General features: G+C 36.7%; 1 protein-coding gene across 16 annotated transcripts in view; it reads left to right on the top strand.

The window, feature by feature from the left end:
• PARD3 (par-3 family cell polarity regulator) overlaps positions 1 to 25024 on the top strand; it is a 429965-nt gene that overhangs the window by 163982 nt on the left and 240959 nt on the right. For 13 of the 16 annotated variants that reach the window (XM_090143091.1, XM_031616025.2, XM_090143083.1 and 10 more), the window contains 2 exons: positions 2329 to 2507; positions 16586 to 16717. In XM_090143091.1, coding sequence (XP_089999217.1) covers positions 2329 to 2507; positions 16586 to 16717 — 311 coding nt within the window. The remainder of the gene's footprint in view (positions 1 to 2328; positions 2508 to 16585; positions 16718 to 25024) is intronic. The other 3 variants (XM_090143087.1, XM_031616028.2, XM_031616026.2) reach the window with 1 other exon arrangement.

Here is a 25024-nt window from a genome sequence, read left to right as displayed (position 1 = left end):
AAACTCTAATGTTTCAGCTACAAAGAAAAACCAATGCAGTCAGAATTTCTCTCCTCCAGAATTACTGACTTCCATTTTCTTCCTTTATTTCTTGTTTGGAAATTCAGCTTCTCCTCTTACAGAAGTTCACTGAACTGAACTTTTGCAAAGTAATTTGAAGAAAGAGTGTAAAAAAGAACATTTTGCATTTGCTGTGCTTATATATATAGATGTAGGAGCATAAGGAGTAAGTGAACTCATGTTTGAAAATTATAGTTCCCTGTTGTAGGGTGGGTAGCTAAGGCAAGCAGGATAATATGCATGGGCTGCTGCTTGGAACAAATATAGATTGGTATTTTTCTTAAGTGGCACACTCATAGCACAGACCTTCTTTCTTGACCAGGCTAATCCAATAAATGAGAGTGTATGTTCGGAGCTAAGCCAGATGCACAGCCACTGCTGTTAATGGGTCACTTCATTATGCTCTGTGCTGCTGTTGCCAGTCACCACAGCTGTGGCACCTTTGCTATATAGATCTCTGGTGATTTGATAGTGTACTTTTATTATGTTTACTATCTAGCGGGAAATGAGGAGCTTTGCCTTCAGCTGCTTCGTGAAACTTGAAGTAGTTGAAGACAAAGCAATTAAAGAAAAACTCTCAATTATGAGTTTTATTAGTATAGTCTGAGTAATCAAACTGTAAGTAGAAGTTGACTCAGATATATATATATAAATAATTTTCTGCATAGTTAATGTGATCTTTCCTGAAATATTATTTACTCCTTGCTGCATTATACTCTTATATATGTATTTATAAAATAGAATTCTTTGCTGGAAATTAACTCTTGTGAGCAAGAATGAAAATGAAAAAAAAAATTCAGAGGAAATGGAAGTAATACAGTATTTGTGGGAAAAAATACTAATTAATCTTCTGTTATCCTTGATTACCAGGTTTGACTTGAAATAGAACAACTGTTCTGATGTTTTGCCATGTACCACTTGTGCATATCGCAGCAGCATGATTCCTAATTCTTCCAAAAAAACCCAGCCATGCATATTTTTTCTTTTTTTCTGTGGCATGATCAACCATATTCCTCTGTGTCTCTATAATGCTGTATAAAATAAGATTTTGTATTTTAAAATTGTTGTATGAAACTTTAATATAAGAACCTTGTAAAGCTTAAGACTAGTCACTTTTCAGACTACTGCCACTGTTTTCTGCTAGTACTGGGAGACACGAACCTTCAGTTTCTTCGGGAAATATTTGATCATGGCACTGAAAAATAGTCCTGGTTATCATTCTCAGATGTTGGCTGTTGTGCCCTTCCCAGTGATCCTGCTGTTTGTATTGCCATAGTTTTCACTTTTTTTTTTTTTTTTTTTTTGCTTTGTATTCAAGATTCTCAGTACAGCAGTAAAGAGAAATAAAACTGATAAATCACATCACCTCCTTTTTGGTGCTGAGTGGGAGAGTGCTAAGAGGTCACAAATACAGGCAGTGAAACTTCTGTTTGGGCACAGACACTACATATGTGTGGATATTTATTGTAGGATAATAAATGAAATTGGAAAAATGAAGTTGTATTTCAAGAGAAACTAATGCGCCATCAACGTTACCACTTTGACCTCCACATATGTTACAAATCCCTTTCTTCTTCTGTCTACCTGCCTGTTGCATTGTTTATTACTAATGAAATCTTTTTCTCCTGTCAGTTATACTAGTTGGAAAACTAAGGGAAATGGGATAAATCAACACAGATCTTGTTTCAGCTATCAGAAGCAGGAAGAATGCAGAGCAGAAACCGATAATTTCCTTGTATTCTGAGAAAAGAACAGAGTGGATGCTTCCAAAGGAGAGGAGGCTGCCTTTCCCTGCAGAGAGGCTGCTCTGCCACCTCTTGCTTGCTCTGGCTGGCAGCGCCCAGACTGCAAGCATGTTGATGCAGGAAGTGTACTGTGAGTCCGCTCCTGGTTTTGGCATGAGACTCTTTGTCTACTTACTCTTTATGTTACTTCAGTCAGTTGTTCAAGCTTAGGTGATTTTTATGTTTTACACAGCAACCAACAGATGGTAGCGATGCCATTTTTGTACTTATCAAACTAAAGAGCTGAACTAGGTTAAGAATTTTGTTTGTCCCTCATTTTCTTCTCATGTGGTCAAGCAGTGAGACTGTGGTTTTAAAAGCAATAGACCTTGTCCTTGAGGAACTATGCTGAGGTCAATAGCTGCTTACTCTACAATATCACATTTGGCCAAAACCACCCATCCAGAGCTTGAAAAAAAAATTCTGATGTGAAAAACATTTTAAATCTAGTCAGTGTTTATTTACTGTCTGTTTCATTCTTCAGATATGCCTCTTCATGTACGGCGGAGTAGTGACCCTGCACTGATTGGCCTCTCAACCTCTGTGAGTGATACAAATTTTTCTTCAGAAGAGCCTTCACGGAAAAACCCTACGAGGTGGTCCACAACAGCAGGCTTTCTCAAGCAGAACACCTCTGGTGTACCCACTACACATGACAGAAAGGTATATTTTGGTATACTTCTTTACCCCTCTTCATTCAATAAATATGAAATGTGCATACATTTTGACTTTTTTTGTCCTCCTCTTAATGGGTAAACCTTTATTTTCAGACCTTGTCCAACCACACTATCAGCAGAACACTCTGCCAGTTGCATGCGTATCTTTTCAGGAAGCCTGTAGTGATAACCACAGCAGACTTTACAAATGTTTGATTTTGCCATTAATTGCCATTGAAGCTCTGATTATTCCTTATTCTTCCAAATAGGACCTAAATACTGTCACACATTTTCTTTGACTGCAGTTAGATGGTGTCTATAATGATTTCTACTGATCTCTACAGAGGTCCTAATGTCAGCAAATAATCTGCATTCCTACAGCTAGTCTAGCTCTGTCTTTCTGACATACCAATGCTCGTTTTCATTTTCCAAGTCAAGTAATGCAAAACAAAAATTACAAATGCTATTTCTCTTTGTTAATGCTACTAAAACTAAAACAGTTAACTTTATGCCTCTTATTCGCTTTCTGGCTTCAGTATTTCCGCCTGGAGTCTTTTTTAACTTAAGAAGAAACTCTAAAGAAAGAAATAATTCCAGTGAGTCATTTCTATAGAAAGTTGCACTTTTGGTTGCCGTTCTGACTGCACAGCACAAAATCCTGTCAGAAAAGAAGTAGCTTATGATAGTTATAATATAAACACAACCCAAGAACGTGCAGCCAGGACTCCCAAACTAAAGATAAAGAAGTCTTTACGTACTGCTAATGAACTCATCTATCTTCAAAGGGATTTTGATTATTTCAAAAACAAGGCATTAAGGCCCACATTCTTACAAAGGTTTCTGTTTAACGTGGTATCTTTAGGTTTCTCCTTGATCAGAATTTCAGGTAGGTAAAGGCATATTTTCACTTGTGCTGATGTGACACAGAAATGTGTGTTGTTTTGAAAGTATTTTATAGTATTCTGATTTGGAGAAGAAAAGTGATAATCTAATCCCTTTGAAGTGTTACTATTTTCAGTTAATTTTTCTGAAATGATAATGAAACTGCACTTCATTACTCCACTAGCACAGATACTGGAGAGCCGTACATAGCATAATCAGATTTCTTTTAGTATGTGAAGTTAGCAGAAATTGGAGAGAATTGAACAGCAGCTGATCTTTCACACTCGTGTTCTTGCATCATTAGTTGTTCATTATGTACTTGCTCTTGATTTTCATGAAAATATTTGATGTCTACTGAAGCATGGTGACCAAAATGGTAAGGAATACATGTGATCTCATGTTGTGATTGGAAGGTAGCAACAAAGGAACATTAAATCAGGAAAATGGTGGAGAACTAATATACATTTGTTAGCACAACAGATACTGTTAATTTTTTTACTGGTCTTTTATTTTACATACTGTATACATCAGTCCTTCAAATAGAACAGATCGCTGAGTAGGTTATTTCTAACAGATAAGATGCAGTAAACAACTGCAGTTGAATAATAATTGCTTGCACACCATATGTTATGAATTAATACTGAGTGAATTTATACTACGTTGTTTGTATTGCCAGCATCTTGATTTCTTCATGTGAATCAAGGTATAGTAGTGAATCCTATTTCTCTTAGTAATTGATATTAATAATTCTCCTTTCATATCCCAGTGCTAGCAGCAAATTTATTTGCATTGTTATTCTAAAATTCATTATTTCCTCTACATTTAAAGTATCTATCTTTTACCAAAGTACTGACATTGGATTTTTGAAAGATATTTAGATTATTTGAACTATAACAACTACTCAGTACTATTTGTTTTCTTGAGCTACTCAGATAACAAAAAGAGATGGCTGTGCTTTGTTTCAGACTGTTTCACTGATTATAGATGACACAGACATTTCAAGCAAAGCAATGAGAACAATCTTAATTTTCTGCTCTGTGCTTTGGGCTTGAGCACCCATATATCTTTTGTGGGTGGTTGGCACTACGTAATGTTTTCACTGCATTTCCTTTTCTTGACAGCACAAGAACATATGTTCTTGGGTTGAGATTTGCAGCACAGTTGTAGGTTAGCAACTTTACCCCAGCAATATCTATATGTCTCTCACAGAAACAAGAAAAGGGTTTCTGGGAGAGCTGCCAAAAGCTTCATCCACCTACTGACTCTAAGAAGTGACATTACTTTCAGCCCGTCACCTCTAAAGAGGAATAATTGACAGGTAGAAACTCTGTCCAATTTTTGGAGTAATTAGCAGAGAGAAGCTGCATGTATCTGGCAGAAGGGATTTATTTCTCAGGGGCAAGTGAGAGAAGACTCCTCAGTGGTGTTTATTTCATTTTGGGTAAGAACAATTTGAAATGGCAGGAAAATGGGCAGATGCCCAAGATTAGATGAAATTAAGAGGAGAGAGTGCTGCCATGCACTGAAGGCTGTGAAGAGCCAGGACATATGCCAGTAGTTCTGGGCACATGAAAAGAGAAAAGGGCACTGGGAAAGAGGAAAATATAGGAGATTTGAAGGATCCTGTTGATGAACTTACAATGCCTTTACATATTAGAATGGAAGTGTTTTCTCATTTGTTTTTCATATCCCTTTATTGAAAAGAAATGTGTTTATTGTTATGATATCCCTGTACTCTCTGTGCTTCCTTTGAATTGGAATTTTGAATTTTTCTATTTTCTGTTTTGTCCAACCGTACTTTTACACCTTGTAAGAGCAACTTGAAACCATATTTTGATGTTTTCTATCCAATAGTACTCATGTATTTGAAGAATTATCATTATTATTGTTTTTTTTACAAGTTATTGTAATATTGGAGACTGTTGTCAGCGATGTAATTCCTGACCTCTTCCTTCTGTGTCCTCCTGAGTGGTCTCAACAAAATGATTGTCTCCTCCTTTGTGCAGGTATTTACAAAGTTAGGTCATGATCATCAACCGTTTTCTTAGGTAAATTCAGTTCTCAGGATTCTTTTAAAAGTGAATGTTAACATGACTTTCAAATAGAATTTTGTGATCGAGACATATCTGCATTACATAGTGATTCAGGGCTTGACTTAATCATGTCTCTTACTTCCTTGAGCCGTTCTAATGAAACAAGAAATCTCTTAGTAAAAATATCTTCTCAAAGGCCTGCAGTGATACCTGATTTGCAAGCTGTAATTTTGTTTGAATTTTATGGAACTATACAGTTGAACAGATTGTATGCAGCTCAAGTGCACCAGGCGTGGTTCCTTCCATCACAGTAGAATATTTTTTGATGTTGTTTTCTTTTCTGAATAACTGTTAATTTGGCTCACAGTCTTAATAATGCAGTATGAAAGCCTACTGGCTTAAGTAGTTGCCCTTAAAACATGAGCTGCACTAATGAAAATCAGGTTTCCTTTCCCTTAGATGTTTGTTTTAGTGTACAAAAACATAAATGCAACAATTAGATATGTTTTCTCTTATAATGACTGTGAGTTAATTATCCCCTTTCTTTTTTAATTTGCACCTGTGTTTGTGATGAAGAGTTGCATATTATTACAAATTACTTATTTGCTTATCTAGTTAACCTGTCTTGCTTAAGACAGGGACACAGCATGGCTACCTGGCTTATGAAAAATTTCCCACAGCGACTTTTCTGAGTTTGATTCATGTATTGTTGCATCTGAGATAACAGCATTGGTATAGCATAAAGAGGCAATAATGTACACTGAGAGAGAGCAATGGGAGAGAAAAATGATTGTGCACGGGCTTGTGTGCCTCTCTCGCCCCAGGATTCACTCACCTGGAGCAAAGCAAATGGCATGCAACGTGCTCTGCAGGGTGGATCATCAACAGCAAACACGCAGCTGAATATACATGGCGCATCACTTTTTTTCCTCTTTTTGCCTTTGCCATTTAGTCAGCAGCCAGTTTTTTTTTGTTTGTTTATGTAGGTTTCCCACATCTGTGTTATGAGGTTGAGAATAGCCATGCTTTGTACGAGTAACTGTATTTAGGATATTCTTTCTTCCTGCTTGGAAGCCTTATCTTTATGGGCTCCGTATACTGCAGAGAAAGAAGTCTAAACCATGTAAGAGTGACCTAAATCTCATGTAGTGTCAAATCCCTTAACTATAAAGCATTGTGTTTCTCACCATCCCCTCTTGCAGAAATTTTTATTTTGTATTGGCTTGAGACAGATAAATACACATATTCAAACTATCGCATTGAGTATTTTTTCCTGTGAAAGATGCAATGCCTCTAAGTCTCTTTATAAATGGAATACAATTTTTTTTTCTTTAGTCACAGTAAGGAAAAAGCATGCGTGCGTTATATGAGATGTATATACCAAACAAAAATGATTTGTCCATGTCAAATTCAGATTCAAAGTGAAAATTAGTTTCATTTAGCTTTGAGTCATTTTAAAGCTGGCTTAGTGAAATTTTCTCTATCGCTGTCACCAAAGGTGTGTTATTTCAATAGATTTTAGTTGTAGTTCAGAGGATTGAAGTTTCCTGTATTAAAACAGTGTATGAATTTTATTTTACAGCCAAGGAATCTGACTTTCTGACTGGAAAGTCATTAGACCAAGTAGGGAAAATTATGGACTGAAAGATATCGTTCTGGGAACAAGCTTTTTTCTTTTTGGCGAGATTCACAGATTTTGTCATTTCAGATGTGACTGCATGTAGAAAAAGAGAAAGGAAAAATTAGAGAGTTATGTACAAATACTGAAATAGTGTTTTAATGCAGAAAATGTTGCTATGGGAGAGAGAGGAATGGATATTTAAAAAACAAAAAAAGTTACGTGCACTACTTTTCTTTCTTTGCAATAGAAAATCATTGCAGGTAGCTTGTCATGTGATGATAAAATAGTTTAGAACAAATGCGCCCAGAGAATGTAACATAAAATAAACATAATGTGTGTTATTTTTGTCCTGGGTTGTGTGTAAAATTCGTAACTTTCATAGGATCATAGAATAGCTGTTGGAAGGTACTGCTTGAGGTCGTTTATTTCAACCACTCTGCTCAAGGCAGGGTCAAGCAGAGCAGGTTGCTCAGGTCTGTGTCCAGGTTTTGTATACATGTATCTCCAAGGATGAAGACTGCACCACCTCCCTGGGCAACCTCTTCCAGTGGTCACCATTATGGATGTACTTGTATTTCAATATGTACCTGTTGACTCTTATTACTTTACTGCTTACCTCTGAGAAGAATCTGACTTTCTGCACAGAGTAGCAAGTAATATTTTAGTACTGTAAGAATTAAAATCTCAATGGAAAAACTCAGCATTTCTGACTTCCAAAATGCGAAAACAAAACCAGCATTTCTTACCATCAGCAGCATGTTGAGAATGGGAGATATAAAATGAAAAATCCTGGTCTGGTGCACAGAGAGATAACAGAAAATGTATATCACTGGATTTTGTGCTCTACTGTTTGCTGAGTGCTGCATATGTGAAAGGATTCAGTTGTTTGGATAGAAAAGTCAGTCGTGACCAGAATTGCTAAGAAACAGGGAAAAAACCAATAATAAAAATAAACAATCCAAAGTGAAATTACAATTTCCTTAATCTCTTGTTCTTTTACCTTTTTTTTTTCCTTTCTTTTTTTTTTTTTTTTCTGTGAGATATCCGTTTGTGCAAGCCCGCCTATCAAATTTCCTCTCTGTCCCTCAGAAGATTATTAGTGCATGATTCTAGAGAGATCTGAGAACATGTGTTTTTTTTTGCACTTTGCTCTGTGGCTGAGCTCTGTGTTGACCACTCTCAATCTCTGTTCTTCATCAGTAAAGTGGGAAGAATAAGTCATTTTCTTCCAGTACTTTGCTACCCCGTCTCTTTATGTGATGGGCTTAGGGTGAGCAATGTCTAGTCTGCAGGTGAGAACACAGTGCTGTACCATGAGCTATGAATACTAAGGAGGATCTGAGTGATCAGGTATCTTCCTAGTGAAGGAAGAATGTTGGAACATGTGCAGGATGCTTATATTTTCACTTCAGTAGCAGTGGTGTATGGCATTTTTCAGAGAGGTGATGAAAGCTATACTGAAGGCACAGACCTCTCAAGTACAGAAAAATTTAAGTTGTAATGAATGGCTGACTTTTCCTCTGCCATTCATCTAAGTGTACACATGCTTGTAAATTTCCATGTTTAAATGTTCATCTCTGTTTCTTTTGAATTTTTATATTACTGTAGTGCTCTGTGGGCTTGAGGGTAAAAAAAAAACCCATGGGCCTGAAATAGTTGCTTGATGAGAGATTAAATAATGAAATATAAGAAAAATTAGGTTGGGAGTTCAGGCTTAGTCATTTTATTTTTAAATTTTATAGATTAGAGATGCACATAGGTTTTCATTGGTCAGTTTTCATCTATTTAGTTGTAACCCAGAGCTGTGTATTTAAACTGCATTTGCAGTATATACAAAGACTTTCTGCATTATGCATTCATAAATTTTCCTATCTGCCTTGTTTTCATATGACCAAGGTTGTGTACTGATGTAAAGCAAGTCTGAAGCAAGTCAGTGAAATTTGAAGTACAAGCCACATAGCAGGCTGGCCTTTCCTGCAGTGTCTTGATGTGAGTCTGAGCAGTGCCAGCAGTGATTATTTCAGCATTATTTTGCTGCGTTTGTTGTGTTTTTAAATGAATTTAAGTAATAATGCAATGAGTATCAGTCATGCAAGAAAAGTAGTCTCAGACTAGTGTGACTGAGGAAGAAATGGTGAGCTTCACTGGGTGGGAATTAAAACTAGGACAGCCTACTCACCTACTGGGCTTAGTTCTGTTAGGACTGAATTTGGGTTTGAAAGAGATGCTGCTTGTCCTGCCTTGGTAAAGTCCTCAGGAAAGAGTCTGGCTGAGGCCTGAAATGACTTTATAATACTGATGAGTCAACTGATCCTTCAAAGTTGAGTGCTTTCCTGGGAGCTGAGGCCCCTCTATACGTCGTTAAATAGGGCAAACAGGGCTGATAGGGGAGAGACCAATGGTTGTGGTATGGGGAGGGCACAGCTGGTGCATCCAGACCTTGCTGCAGCCTGCAGGCCTTGCCTTGCTGTTGCCTGGGCACTGCCCTGCTGCTTTGGTCAGAAGTCATTGCCCTTCTCTGCTCACCTGTTAAAGCAAGGAAGACAGAAACACTTAAGTTTTCTTAGCTTGAGAAACTAGCGTGGTTGCCTTGTCCCCTTCACTCCATTTTTGTTGTTGGCCTGCAGGTGTAATTTTCTAAACATAAAAACAACCAGTAGAAGCTTCCAAATATTCATTTTAGAGGAATGGTTGCCTTAGGGCATTTACCTGCACTTATCATGATGGTACTGGCGACTTACAAGCTTTGCTTCATCCACACTTCCATGGCATGTGCCATTCTGCCAGACTGCCTGTCTGTTGTCCTCTGTCACACAGGGTCAAAATGTATTGTGGGGGAACTTCCACCTTTCATACCACCAACATCTGTCTCTAATGTCATGGGCCAACATCATAAAATAGTAGGCATTACTTTCAGAGCAGTGCTCATAGCGTTTTTTTGTCTGAAATTTAATTACATGGCTCTCCCAAGGAATCAAAAGAAGAGATGTTAACAGTAAAGATAAACAAACAACATTACAAATGCTATTTTCACTAAATCCAAGTAGACACAAAGCACTGTATAAATTTGGATACAAAACAAAATATCAGTGAAAAAGGCAGGGTTGAGCATAGTTGCATTATTGCATATAGATAACCATATAGATTGATACATATAACTGGATGCAAACAATACTTTTGCATCCTCTACAGTCACATGGCAAAAAGATGTGGGAACTGACTAAATGTAAACAAAGAGGTATCACTGTGCAGATCTTCTTGTGTGGTACCACTGGAACTGTCACTTTTGGGGGGATCTGTAATAACTCATCTTCAAGTATTTTTTGATTTCACATTGAACATTATTTTACTAGCTTTAAAAGAAGTCATGAAGTCATTTGAGATATATGCCTATACATGTACGTACACTTTCTAGGAGATGTTCTATACAGTGAATATTTCATTTTTGTGGGAGAAAAAAAACAACAAGAAAAAGAGTAGTGAGAAGAGGAAACTACTTTCAAAGTATAATTTGTACAGGAAGCAGAAGTGTTGCTTCATGACATTTTAAACTAACTGATTCATTTATTTTTCTATAAAATGATGCTATGAAAAACGGTGCTTTTTTAGCATTGTTTGAAGATGCTTGTAGAAGTAAAATCCAGTTTCAGAATTCTAGTTACAAAATATCAACTACCATATGCTTTTGGTTGTTTAGCATTATGTTTTGTGAGGTTTTATTGTGAGAATAGTAAGTAAAGAGTGAATTGATTAAGAAGCTTTTTTTTCCTGTCTCAGTCTGAGAAAAATCAAAGTACCCTGCCTAGTAAGTTTTGGTTTTCCGTGTATACCTGCAAAGAACAAAAAGAAAACCTTTTGTTTTCCTTTGTAAACATGAGAGATCAACAGAATGATTTGGATATACAATGTCACATTGTTTAGTTTATTTTTAACTTAGTCCATGTTCTTTGGTACTGAATAGCATCATACAGCACCAGATATACAGGAAACTGTCCATTCTTCATGGCCTCAGCTCATTGCTGTTTTTCAGGTCAATCTTTACTTGCCAATCAAAGGACAGCATAGAATATATGAATTGGAATTGCACAATTTTAGAAATTTCTGAACATAAAGTGATAGAACTTAGGCATAACATTGGTTTTTAAATTGTCTTTCTCCTCATAAGCGTGTAATGAGCTATTGTTAATGCATAATAAGTTAATTCAATTCATGGAGCTACAGGAGGGGTCATTTCTGAAGACAAATCTTTCTAGATTCTCTAAAGTCATCAAAATGACTATGCAGTTGTCATTCTTCACATCTATTTCCATTAGAAATAAGGAATGCAAATGACTGTGTTCTTTATTAGAATATTAGATACTCATCTCCTGTATCCTAAGACAGTTGTTACCAGTTGGCTGGAAATGATCCATATTACATGTCAGAGCCAAGAATAGGCATAAAGCTGAGATATTTCATTAATACAGGAATCCTCTCTTTACTCCTTGGGGAATGGCCTAAGATTAGAGATTCCTAATAGTGGGTGACTGAGATCTGATCCTTGCTGCATGCATTTGAGGCTAAGCTGTATCCAGATTATTGTATCTTCGTAGGCTGTGTTCTTCAATACACTGCAAAACAAAGCAACCTTTGAAACTGAAATGTAGAATGATAAATTGAATTTTCTGAGAGGAAGAGGGTGATCGACAAAGCAGTAGTGTCAGATTCTTAAGATATATGGGTGTTTATAAGGAATGAGTTACGTATTGACTGGTACAGTTCTTTTTGAGGAAGACTTGAAAGCTGGTATAATTTGATGAAAAAAAGCTGCTGATGAATAGCAAGATTAGATCCAAATCTGACCTCTATGTAAAGGTTTTTTTAGTAAATTCCTATATGTACATCACATTACTGGGTTAATTAATTTCCCATATATAATTATTTTTCCTGTAAAAGAGGCACAATTTATACAGTTTTTCTTTCTTTCTTTTTTTTTTTTTTTTTGAGAATTGAGAGTTCACTTGGTCTTATATATTCACTTACTTAAGTCATAAAGCAACAAAAACCCAGTACAACAAAATAAACAGGAGTCTGTTTACTGAAATTTCAGAGGGCACGCAAAAATGAGTGTATATGTATTACTGTGTTAGTAAACAGAGATTTGTATCAGACAGATCTGTATTTACATAAAAGTGCTTTGTTTGCTGCCTTTAGAATTAGCGTGTGACATCAAACTGACCAATGTCTAGCATGGACAGAGTGGAGCATAAAAAAGAAAGAAGAGCAGCCTTTTTAGTCATTCAGCCAATTAATATATTCACAGACACTTGCCCTGAGCTGGTCAAATGAAATAGTAACTTCAAAGGATTCAACAACATCTCATCTCTCTTCAGCATGGAGGTATCAATCTGAGACTGTCACATGGTATCAAAAGCAAAAAAACAAAAACCCTTTTCCAAAATGTTCTGCATACATGAAAAAAAGATACAGCCGAACATTTTCAGAGCCCCAAGTGGTTGCTTGTTTTGAAGGTCCTGAACAAGAGGTGAATGACTTGCTGTAGAAATAGCTTAAGGGGAAGCGTGGTAGAGATCTTTGGATCTCCTTCCAGAGAATTGCCACGAAGAGGTCTTCAACCTTTTTACCTCCTGTTGTATGTCCATATAGAAATAAAACACCAAAAACTCATTACACTTTGCATTAGACATACATAAGGCAAAAGCAGATGAAAAATACCCTACTGCTTCACTATTTGGAAATAGGTGTAGTGGCAAATGAGATAGTGGGCAGGGATGTGTCACCATGTGGTGTGAAGGACATTTTTGGTTGTGTTAGTTATGCTGGGAGTCTTTAGTGGTACAAGTGCAGGTTACAATCACTAATGAGTTTATGCACTGACAGCCAGTAATTAAAGTACACGGATCATAATAAGGCATCATTTTATCTACAAGCTACAAAGTCTTTGATGAGAAGCTTGTTATATATTGCAAATCGTCTGAAATTAAAAGCACAGCAAAAGCACTTCACTGCTGTCCCTTTAACCCAAGCCTCCAGCAAAGCCCTGCAGGGACAGAACACTGAACTAAATCTTAAGGAGTTGGATTCTGTATCCTCATTAAAAATACTGCAAAATGCTACTATTAAGTACAGTAGCATTATATACTATAATATATAAATGTGGTGATTTGACAGTTTTAGAGTTATATTGATCAATTTTCATTTCAAATATCATAAACTTGCCATTGCCCACAGTCCCCAAAGATGTTTGAGAAAGAACCTTTTTTTAAAAAAAAAAAATTACTGCATTTAATTGTAACTGATGATGCGTGTCAGTACCAGTCCCACGAGGGCTTCCAGCTGCAGCTCCGGAAGAAATGAGAATTCCCTGTGTGACCCTGATGGCTTCTGCACTATAAAATCTTTTCTTAATGGTATTGAAGTTAAAAGCAGCACACACCTTTCCAGTTGGATGTTTGGAGCAGGCATGCTAATGCCGAATCATGCTGAATGGAAGAAAAACGGTCTAGGTTATCATTGGCATATTTTACAGAATGCATGTTTGTTTGTTTGCTTTAGATGTCAGCTTTGCAACTGGTTCAGCAACAAAGAAAGGAGTGTGGTGCTTACCTATGGCAGGTTGCTTTTCTAACATTTTGCTGTTCGGGTAACACCAGCAAAACTGCGTATGATTCCAGCCCTGATGAAGTTTTTTTGTTACGTGCTGATAGTAGTGATATTTTGAGCTGAGCTGCAAAGAGGCTGCATCTCTGCCCTGTTCCAGCTTTTGTTTCTGCTATCTAAAAAGTTGATGAGTAACTTTGGATGCCTCCTGTGTAAAAAGTACTGGTGTGCATCTCAGCAGGACAAAGGCAGTCTTCTATGAAAGTGGACTACAGCAAAATATTTTGGTAAATGGGAGGAATATATTCTTCTGGCCAGTACAGGTGTTACTAGGCATGAACTCCTTGCAGAATTTCTGACAATGTCGTCTTCATCAAACAGAGGCCCAGTTTAACTTGCTACTAGCATAAATAATTTCATCTGCACTGTGTGCTGTGGCATTTAAGACAATCTACAGCAGGAGGTTCCAGTATAAACTTAAGCAGTACTGCTGTCCTGCATTACTCAGATCAGTGCCACTTAGCATTTGGATGACTGAAGGATACTTCCCTGAACACGTCCTTGGATGAGTTTTTATCTTTTTTTCTTTCTCTTTCACTCTTGCAAAAATTTCCGCTGTACATGGCTGGTAGATGTTGCATAGGGGAAATCTTTGTGTAGCATAGACAAAAGAAGTTTGCTTTAAATGTTTGTACTGAAAATTGTAAACATGAATCAATAGAAAAATGGAATTATCTATAAAATACGAAGACACAGGAAACATCTCATTACGTAGGACGCAAAAATGTCCATTCAGATGGGGTGATGATCTGTCTGACAACAGGTTACTGTCAGATAACAGTAACTCATGCACCAACTGAATGGAGTGTTTTTGTGCATAAAACGATCCTCCTTTATTTCTTTGTCCAGATCTTGATTTTGTTGTTATACCTTTTCAGAAATTTGAGCAAGAGAAATTGTTGTTTTGGCTGATAGGAACTGTGCCACCTCTGTCTCTGGAGGAGAATGGAATAAGAGCAGCATTAGGAAAAAATCAATGCTGCTTCCTGTCCTTTATGGCTCTGTAGAGGGACAGTTGTACAAAGCATCAGCTTCCACTCTCCCTCTCCTAAGCAAGAGGCTGTTTGCTGTGTGCTTAATCACACTGGAAAAGTGGAAAATTTTAATAGTTGAAAGATATGAAGTTTTTACTTGTTTGTAGGAGATTAAGCTAATTTATGATGAGGATTTGTTCAGCTGGTTACTTGTGCAGATGTATTTTTACAATCTTGTGCTGGTTGAATTCAAGCTTTAATATCTTGAAATTGATTATTTCTTTTCTACTACAAAATCTCTTTCAAAAAAAAAAAAAAAAGAACTTGTCATCAAATAAGAAGGCTTAAGTTTAATAAGTAAGGAAAAAAACCTGCTCTCATCAAGGAAGCCCTTGAAAATTCTTTTTATCACAGTTATAACGAGAGCTCAGTTTCCTAGGAAAAATGCCATAGCTTTGTAAGAAATCAAACTGTAAGATGCAGTTGTAGGGGAACTGATGCTACAGTCCGTATTTTAGAGTATTGGATGAATACTGTGCTACACAAAATAAATATCGATAGCCTAAGTGGGGAAGGAAATACTTATGATGATGGAATGAAGTATTGATTTTAAATGGTAATAAATAAAGTAGAAAAAAAGTATTTAACTACCATGGTACACTGATGTTTTTAGGTGGTGGCCTTTTGGTATTTTCTTTTGTCACTTTTTTTTTTTTAGAGAGATTTTCAAGATTCCTGAATTCAGTAATATTGTTAAATATGTGGCACTATAACTGTAATTTACTTGCTCAGGAATGGGTAAGAAATAGATGTTCCTTCTAAATTGTCTGAATTGGAATTAAGATAGACAAATATTGACTGGAAAAAAAAATGGTCTGCTTATCCTTATAGTATATTTACTGCTTTTTTGATCTACTTTTTCAAGGCTAAGGAGAATTTCAGTTCCATATATTTTAATTGGAGGAAATTGTATAAATGATCAATTTTTGACTTTGAGCTAAGGGTAACTCCTAACATTAAAGATCTACCTCTTGTGTTTTTATTGGTTTTTAGTGATCAGACTTCATAAGGATAAAGTACCATAGAGGCTGAGGAATATGTGTATGTGGGGAAGAAAATTGAAACTGTAACTTGTCCATTGAAAAGACTGAAAAGTCTGTCTCAATGTGACATGTGTATTTCCATTGGCACAATCTCTGTCTGCTAGATTTACAAATATGGCTGTATTTGTTTACTTTCAGCAAACCAAGCAAACAGAAACAAGGAAAAAAACCCTCTAATATGAGATAACATAAAAACTTGATAACAAGTTTCAAGTGTTAATTCTTTACCTTATATGTTACACAATAACACTTAATACTGAGAAGGGGAAAGAAGTATATCACCAGTTATAATCTTTCCTTATGATGTGGGATGAGAAATTCCAATTTTGAACTCTCTACCAGTGGAAAGGAGCATAGCTGGAGCAAGGAGACACCTTTAACTGCAAAACATACTGACTTGGAGAAATTCTGCATTGGACTTACGTGTTTCTAGTGGGAAGGTTGTATGGTGTGTTTGTTTTTTTAAGGAGTTGGGTATTCTGAAAGCCTGATGGAGTACGTACTTGGGAAGTCTCTGCACTAGAGGTTTAAAGTTGGAAAAGGCCAGTAGTGAAGCACAAATGGGAGCAACAAACCCACTGAAGGCTGTGTTTGGACTTCTCAGGTGCTAAGGAGGGGGAGCTCTTGACATGGAATATCTTTATGCACACACCAAGCAGTCAAGTTGTATGTTCTGGTCCTTGAGACCAGCCAGACCTGCTTTCTCCTTTGTCCTTGTTCTCTTTGTATGATTTTAATAACCAGCTGCATTGTTAATGTGCAAGGACTGGTTGTTTTTTTTATAAGATACTTTTTTGTTTCTTTTAAAATAGAAAGATGAAAACTACAGAAGCCTACCACGAGATACTAGTAGCTGGTCTAACCAATTTCAGAGAGACAATGCTCGTTCATCGTTAAGTGCCAGTCATCCCATGGTGGACAAGTGGCTGGAGAGGCAAGAACAGGTAATATATATGTATATATATATATTACTTTATCAATCTAATCTTTATGCTACTGCAAAATATTAAAAAAAAAAAAGAAAAAAGAAAAAAAAGTATATTCTTATGTGATATTGGGTCTCTAAGTGAGATTCAAGTACCAGAAATACACTGACTGAATTTGTAGGGGATTGTGTCTGCTTCCAAAATACTGCGTTAAGACTGAAAATAGACAGCTGCAAATTATTTCCTTTTTGAGTCACACACCCATTTATGTAGTATATGGAGTGCTGCTGTTCTTCACAACCAACACCAACAGAATTAATTTATTTACAGAGTATAATTTTGATAAATGTTTTGCAGATGAAAGTTAATAATATTACTACAAAGAAGCCAAATATAAATCAATTTTGACATTGTACTTTGAAATATTTTGTTGTTCATACCCTTGCAACACAGGTTGATTATAAATTAGAAGAAACTGCTATCTTGTTTATTTAGTGTACATTTCTACCTCTCATTATTTTGGAGTTTTTGAAACACTGAGTAATTTTGACTTAATTTTTCTTTATTATTATTTTCTTTATTAAGTTGATAGTCCTAGAAGGTGAAAGGACTGAACTTAATATTACTTAGCAGTCATGTGATGTATTTGTCTCAAATTTTTCAAGAAATGTCCTGAAATGTACAATGCTAATGCATCTATATTATGGAGACTGGAGCTATAACAGCAACTCCATATAAAGAATGATGAATATAAGGGCTACTTCCTTATGTTTCTTCCTTATACAATGTTGAGATTTTGCATTGAGCGTAAATGTATAAGGTTTGTATTTTATAGCAGTAGGATGTGAAAACAGAATTTATTTTATACAGAAGGAACTCTGCCCTTGGTCCTGGTATTTTTTCCCCTGCACGTTCCGTGGCAGGACCCACAGTGGCAATTTCATTGCTGTTTTCCCCTCAGAGTGGACACAGCTAGTGTGGGTGAGTTCAGCTGCTGCCTCTGTGCTGAAAGAGGAACATTGGTGCCCTGAGCTGGAGGTGTCTCCCTGCTGGTGCTGTTTGATGTTTTCGAGGCATGCTTCAAGCATCATTAGATTTTCACTGTGGCAGTTAGTAAAGCTGTTGTCTCAGCAAAAGAGGTTGGATTAGGAGTCTTAATAGTGATCTTCCTGTAGAATGTTGGATACATGAATATTTTAATACATGGGAATCCATGTTCAAAGAAGTATTACATTTTCTGCTGATTTTGGTCTCTGAATGGCTTACCTAGTTCAATTTATTCACAAATTAGGTAAATGGTAGTCTGAAAGTGTATGTTTTGTTGGCTAACTTGTTGAAATCGGAATTTGCAAGTTTTATATTTCGTTTGAACAAGTTTTTGGCTTCTGGTCTTTCTTTTATTCCTTTTTGAAAGAGAGAGGAGGATCCATTATTTTGATGTGTTCTTTTGAATTTGCCTATACCTTTGCCATTTCATGCCAGCAGGATAATTAATTAGGCTGAAAGCTGTTTAACAGGATATGAACAGGAAGTGAGAAAGGGGAGATGCAGAGCTCTGCGGAAAGAGAGGGAAAGGCCTAGCGGAGAGTGAAGGAAATGCAGAGAGAAATTCCCTTTGGTTTTGGGGTTTGATCTCTGATATCTTTTTCAGTGTCCTCTGTGGGCTTTCTTTCCCTCCCCTTTCCCCCCCCCTCCAATCTGGTTTGGCCTTTCACTTTTGTTTGCTTTTTGTTTAGTTTGAATCTGGAAAGCCTGTTAATAACTGAACCAGAATTTTCAGAACACAATCACGTTCTTGCTCTTCTAAAAAAACAAGTAACAAGTTGTGTGTGTATCCAATGCCTGTGCTGGAAACTACAAATAGATGAGCTAATTGTGCTGGAGACAAAAGGCCAGTCCTATCTTACCCTGGCTTCTAAGCATATTACTCATTGAAAAATGTCTTTCAGTTTATAAGCTTTCTGTATTTAGGTTTGCAAAGCACTTTTCTTACAACATCATTTGCCTTATCCTCTTTCATTCTCTTAGCTGAAGCTCTGTATTCAACACCATAGAAATGCTTGTCAGTGGAAATGGATAATCTGAGAGCAGATGCAGAAAGGAGAGACTCAAACAAGGAGGTTGCAGTGTAGTTTGCTGACCTGGCAAAGTCAGTTCATTTAGTGACTTCCAGCCCTATTCCTATGCACAGCATGTGCATAAGAAGTAGCAGACACCATGTCTGGCCAGAGGTGTTGGGCTGTGCTAAGAAACCAGTTGTGCAGGACTGACAGATTCCAAGAGTGGTGACAGTCCTTGTCCAACTTCCCTCTGTGACTCTGCGGACTAGATAGTAAGTGCTACATTTGTCTTGCAGGCTCCAGAGGCTTGTTGTTAGGAAAGGCTGTCTGGGTTTGGGCTGAATTGCTTCTCTCAAATTTTCCACACCTCCTCTTTTTGAATACAAGGAGAAGAAAAAGCCAACAACTTCAGGATGATCATTGTCAGCTTCTACCATACATGAACATTTACTGGAATTGCACTTTGAGGAGGGAAGGTGTGATGTGCCGAAGTTATTTTTATGTGGGCAATGCCTCATTTCCAATAAGCAGAACCATAGAGCAAACGGTAATCTTGCAACATCACAGCCTGTTCTGCAGATGGAACTGCAAGACACCTCCTTTCTAGGAAATCATTATAGGCTGCTGTAGCAGGGACTAATCAAAGCACAGAATTAGAAATGTTCTAGTAGTTGTTAGAGAAATACTTCTGTAGATTTGTGTAAGTTTTAGTGCCTTAAATGGAGGAATGCTTAGAGCCTGTTAAAATTCCTTGAAGTAATTGCTTTTGCTCCTACCTATTGTGCTTTACTAGGGCTCTGCTAAATTGGAGTGATACATCAAAGAAGTGGAAAAGATTAATTCTGCCTCCTGCATCCTTTAAGACGTTCTGTTTGTATATGCTGGTTAGCTACTTCTGCCTGAGGTTTGTTCCCAGTTTAGTTCCAGAGTTCTCCACCTGTCCACAGGGCAAATTGATCAGTGTAATTCCCAGAAAGCTTTGACATTTTTCATGACCATGAAGTCAGTTATGTGAAATTGTTTGTACCCAAAAATCACCTTACTACCATAAAATCAAATATCCAGAGACCACTTTCAAATAACTTTAGAAAGGTAAGCCCTGTGTTTTTTTTTTTTTGTTTTTTTTTACTGCTTCACTCAGTAATTTCACTCATTCTGTTCTGTAGATTGCTAAATACAAGTGACAACATTTGTGAGCTTTAACTTAATTCTCAAATATTTTAGGAAAAGAAAAAGTTGTTTTTGTTCTTTGCCTTCCCCTCCACAATATTATTTTTTCTCCCACAGCAACCAAGCTTTGAGGTATGACTTGAGATATCTTACTTCCTTCCAAATGTATTCAACTACATGGTAATGTCACTTTCGTTTGAGAAATCTATTTTTTCTTGAGCTTACCTAAAGACTTGCTCAAGGTCTGATCAAATCTGGAATCATGCTGTTTTATAACAGAGAGACATGAAAAGGGAACATAAGAAAGAGTTAAACTTTTCACCAATTTCTGAAGTTTAAGTATACAGAACACTTCTCTTGTGTGGTCATTTTAGTTTCATTAGTCAAATATTGAAACTGTTAGCAACCAAGAAAACTTGAACTGAAATAGTATATTCGGTGCTCTACTGCAAAAGCCTATTTTTGCAGAAGGATTAAGAGCACCCTGCTGTTCTCAGTACTGGGAAAAGGGGCAAGAACAGCAGGAAAGGAAAATTATACAACTACCCTGCTTCATTTGGAAGCAGTTGATCAGATTTCCAAATATAAAGAGATTTGTTCAATTAAACTTGTGCATAAATACATATGTATTTGATGTATATCTGTACATATGTGTACTTGCCAGTGAATGAGAGCAAGGCAGGAAATGAAGTGAAATTTCATGCCTGTTATTGAAGAACAGGTCTGATGCCTAAAATCCCTGTAGCTTCCAAGTAGCAACCAAAGCCAGAGATGAAAGCAACTAAATTTTATCCTGAAATGGGAAGAGAAGTGTTTACTACTGCTATCCTCTTGAGCAGATATTTGCTGTGCAGAACACTCTGTAAGTTGTTTGTGACATCTATCCAGTGATCTTATACAGTTTCTCAGGTTCTTTTTTCAACAATGAGATCAGACATTCAAATAGCATACGGTTTTATATCTCCATCTACAGAGTATCTGCCTTCAGCTGTTATTTTCAGCAAAATAAGGCTTGCTTTTAATGTGATTGAATAGACTCTCTAAAAACATTCAGATGGTATAAATTAGTGCATTTCAGAACTATCTGTTGAAAAAAGAAAATCGGAGCTTTAGAGGTAGATCGGTGAATTTGAATCATTAATTTTCTTTGGATTCTTATGCTGCATCTTAACCATGTTGTCAAATTTTTCAACAAAAGCCCTACTTCTATTTTGTATTTTAATACAAGGATAGAAGGTAGAAATGCAGGCCTTTTTTTTTTTTTCTTTTTATTTCTGAATGTTATATAGGGTTATAGCTAATGCATATAATCATCTTTATTTTCACTCATGTGCCTCTTTTGTGTTTGTCCTTGTCCGACAGCTGTTCTTCATTTATTTATTTATTTATTTCTCCACTATTTCTGTAACTATACAACATCAAGGTCTGCAATTTCTGTGCTTCATGAACAGAAGATGGAGAGGCTTGTGGGGCTGCAGGCTGCTTTTTAACTGAAACTGTTCACATGTACAGATAGAAACTTCAGGAAAAATTATCATCATTAGGAATTCTGCTAATTTAAGATTTGGTAAAAGGACTAGTCAGATTTTACTCTTAGTCTCTTATTTGTTGTTCTGTGCAATGCCAGAGTCTCCTTGCTTTCTTCCCTATTGAGTACATAATTTTGTAATTTGTCTCTTGTGATAACCTTAATGAATATAGAACAATAACAACAGATAAAATGTAAGACAGAAGCATGGTTGTAAAGCTTGTCATGTTCAATAGAACGCACTTCTGTCACAAAGATAGATATGTTCAAAGCTCCAGGCCTAATACAGGGGCCCGTCTCTTTTTTTGGGGAGAGAGTTGAGATCTTCACTGAGTGACCAGGTCCAGCCAGGAGGCGGTGAGCAGAGCCCATCTTTCTCATGTGGTTTATTGTGTCTCTGCAGCAGAGCTATAGGTGTCCCCTGACAAGAAAGGCGGTACTTAGCATGTGACACTGAATTAAATATTAGGCCATAGCTGTAACTACGGGCAGACAGAATAAGTGGCCAGCAGTGATAGAGGATTCACATACAGTGTATGCTAGCCAAAGAGCTGATCAGGCCTCAAGGTGCCCCTGCAAGTGTTTAGTCTCCATAGTCGCACATTCATGTGCAAATTCAGCATTTTTACTACACCAGGAGGGTTCTTGGCAATTGTTTCTTTTCTCTTGTGTATCATGAAGAAGGTGGAAAACTTGATTTAGCACAAGATTGTTTTCTTTTAGCTGCTGCTACTATAGGTAAATAGGTACCTCCTCCCCTCGTTATTTTCATACATTTGCACAATGTTAAGTACTTTAGCTCAGGAGCTAAAAGCCCCAGCTGAAATATAAGCTGAAAGTGCTTGCTTGGCTCCCACACTGAGCACAAGAGGAGTGCTTATGTTTTAGCGAGGGCAGCAGCTGCATTTACCTCTGGACCAGTGAAATGCCCCATCTGGCTGCCAAAGAGCACCTTGATTCCTTGAAGCCATGTTTAAACAGAGGTGTAATTATATGTATGTATGAAGGTTATATTATAAAATACATTACAATATGATATGTTGTAATTAATATAATATAAACATTAGAACATAACTGTTTTGACTAATCATACCTTTGGGATGCTTTATGATGCTTTTGACTTCCCAGAAGAATATGATATGAGGTACTGCTAATCCTTGTATGACCACACCAAAAAATTTTTATTCTGTTTACTTTTTCAATACTCTCTTCCTATTATTATTACTATTAACATAGTAATCATCATTATTACATTAAAAAACACTAATGTGCAAAATAAACTCCAAAATGAGAAACCTGTATTTAGCTGTTTACATTTTGAGAACCTGCAGAAATATCCCCAGCTCTCTACTGTTCAGTAGCAGAGTCTCAGGTCTGTCTCAAGTCAAAGTGTGTATGAGGACAGCCAACGAGCTTCCAGACTGGACCCCTCTGAGCTACTTCCATGGCTTCAGTTCCAGATTACTTTCTTTCACTAAAATCTAAAATCCATCTAACAGTTTTCCTGCTGGAATATGTTGTCATGTATTCTGGATTCAGAAGAATCTCTGCATTCTGCATGTAGCTTAGATGTGAGTATATGAATGCACGTATTAATATTCTCCAAATGCATATGTAACTACAGAAAAAGAAACATTAGATGGAAAGGCCCATCTTCGTAATAACACATCAGCAGGTACAGAGTTAAAATTTCAAATTTCAAACTATAGTATGTACTGGTTTTAAGAAAATATTAACATGGAATTTAAAAGTCTGTACATTTTTATGCAAAATGGACATTTATAGACGTGATCTTAATTGTATATTTTGGAAAAGAGTTTCTTTTTCTTATTTGTCTTGGAGTTATGAACAGCCTTGAAGTTATTTTTCAGTGCTGAGCATTTCAGTTTATATGAGATAGGATGTTGGAATAAACAGCTTTATTGCTTGGGGACAGCTGTAGTAGTGCTGCTTTTATAAACAGTATTTCATGCTGGCATCTATCTTGTTCTCCTTCAAAAATAATCTGTCATTTCATACTGTGTATTAAATAGGCGAGACAGTTTTGGGGCTACAGCCTGTGCTCGGTTATGTGCTGCTGTGTAGATATTAATGCAGTGGCAGAATGTAGTTGTGTATGTGGAGAGAAAATAGTACTTTGCAATTAAATGTGTATATGCATATATATAGAAGAATTCATTTTGCAAAACAAAACAAATGGAACAACAATAACAACTAATGGATTTTAACGATCAGTAGAAAAAACATGCAGCACATTCAGGTGTGTATCATTAATGGTCAATCTTATAGACATGGACATACTCATAGGAGTGTAGATGGGCTGGGCTGAAGTCTAAACATGACCTCTGTTCCGCCTTTCTGAAGAGTATTGGCCTTTTTAGGGTAGCTGTTAACCATGCTCTGCCATTTTCCTGCCCTTTTAGACCAAAGTATTTAAGAAATCATGCTGTTATAGTAATTAATGGTAACTAAACTTTGGTGCCATGGATGGTATGTCGTACTCTTAAATTACATGCTGATTCTCTAAGAAACTTTAAATAAATTGCTGCTGTTATTTTTCCTATCTTTTCCAAAATACTTTGCAGCATAGTACTACCTCTGGCTTCCTTGACTGCTGTCTGCCTCTGATAGCAGGTCAGTTAAGGTCCTGAAAGTGTCTTGCTGTGCACAGAAGAGCGCTGCGTCCAAGGAATGTTTGAGGTCTTCCTCCTCTGCTTTTAAAAACTTGTTTTCCCATTCTTTCATTATGTTGTGGAGGAGCTTTATCTTTTAGTATGTTTTCTTGTCAGTGCAGACACACCTGTTGTTGTATCCCAGCTAGCTGTTTGTAATAGCAATAGTCTTGCTGTGTTCACAACATGCTTGTTGCCATCCTCAAGAGCCACAGTGGGCAGCACAAGGAGCTGCTGGAGGTGCCGGCAGTGCCACAGCATTGGGCACAGAGCTCATGCTGTGCCAAAGGAACACGAGAGTGGGATGCATTAGGAAAATTAAAATTTGTCCTCATTCCCTTAGAGGGCAATACAGTTAATGAAAATAGATCTCACCAAATTAAAATAATTTATTTCATTAGTTTACAACGCTATAAAACTTTTCGGGGCTGTGCAGCCCTTCTGTACAAACCTGAAATAGATGCAGTTCCACTGTTTGCTTCAAAGACCACAAGGTTAAAAGTTTTAAGTGTATTAAACCAATTCTGTTAATTGTGCCTATAGAGGATTCTCTCTTGCCCTTGGTCTTCTTAATTTAAAATTAACATTCTGCTCAGTCTGCATTCCAGCCTTTTAACTGAAGTGTAAATATGTAAATGATTATACACACCACTGCTGTTTAAGATGAAATTTTGCATTTTTGTTTCAGAAGATGGTACTGGTAGTATATGATATTGATATTTTAAATGAAAGAAAAAGCTTTCATTTTGTATTCTCATTTTCTTGTTTTTTTTTTTTTCTTTTTTTTTTTTCTTCCTGCATTCCTGCTTTGCAGTTCGTAATATAGATTTCTGTCAAACTGATTTTTCCTTTCTTCCTAGGAGAGAAGTGAGGCCATCTCAAAACCTCAGCTCCT

Source organism: Phasianus colchicus, chromosome 6, assembly GCF_987193195.1.
Source record: "Phasianus colchicus chromosome 6, bPhaCol1.hap1.1, whole genome shotgun sequence".
NCBI classification, from domain to species: domain Eukaryota; kingdom Metazoa; phylum Chordata; class Aves; order Galliformes; family Phasianidae; genus Phasianus; species Phasianus colchicus.
Note: the sequence above shows the minus strand (reverse complement) of the source record. Positions and strands in the feature narration are given on the sequence as shown.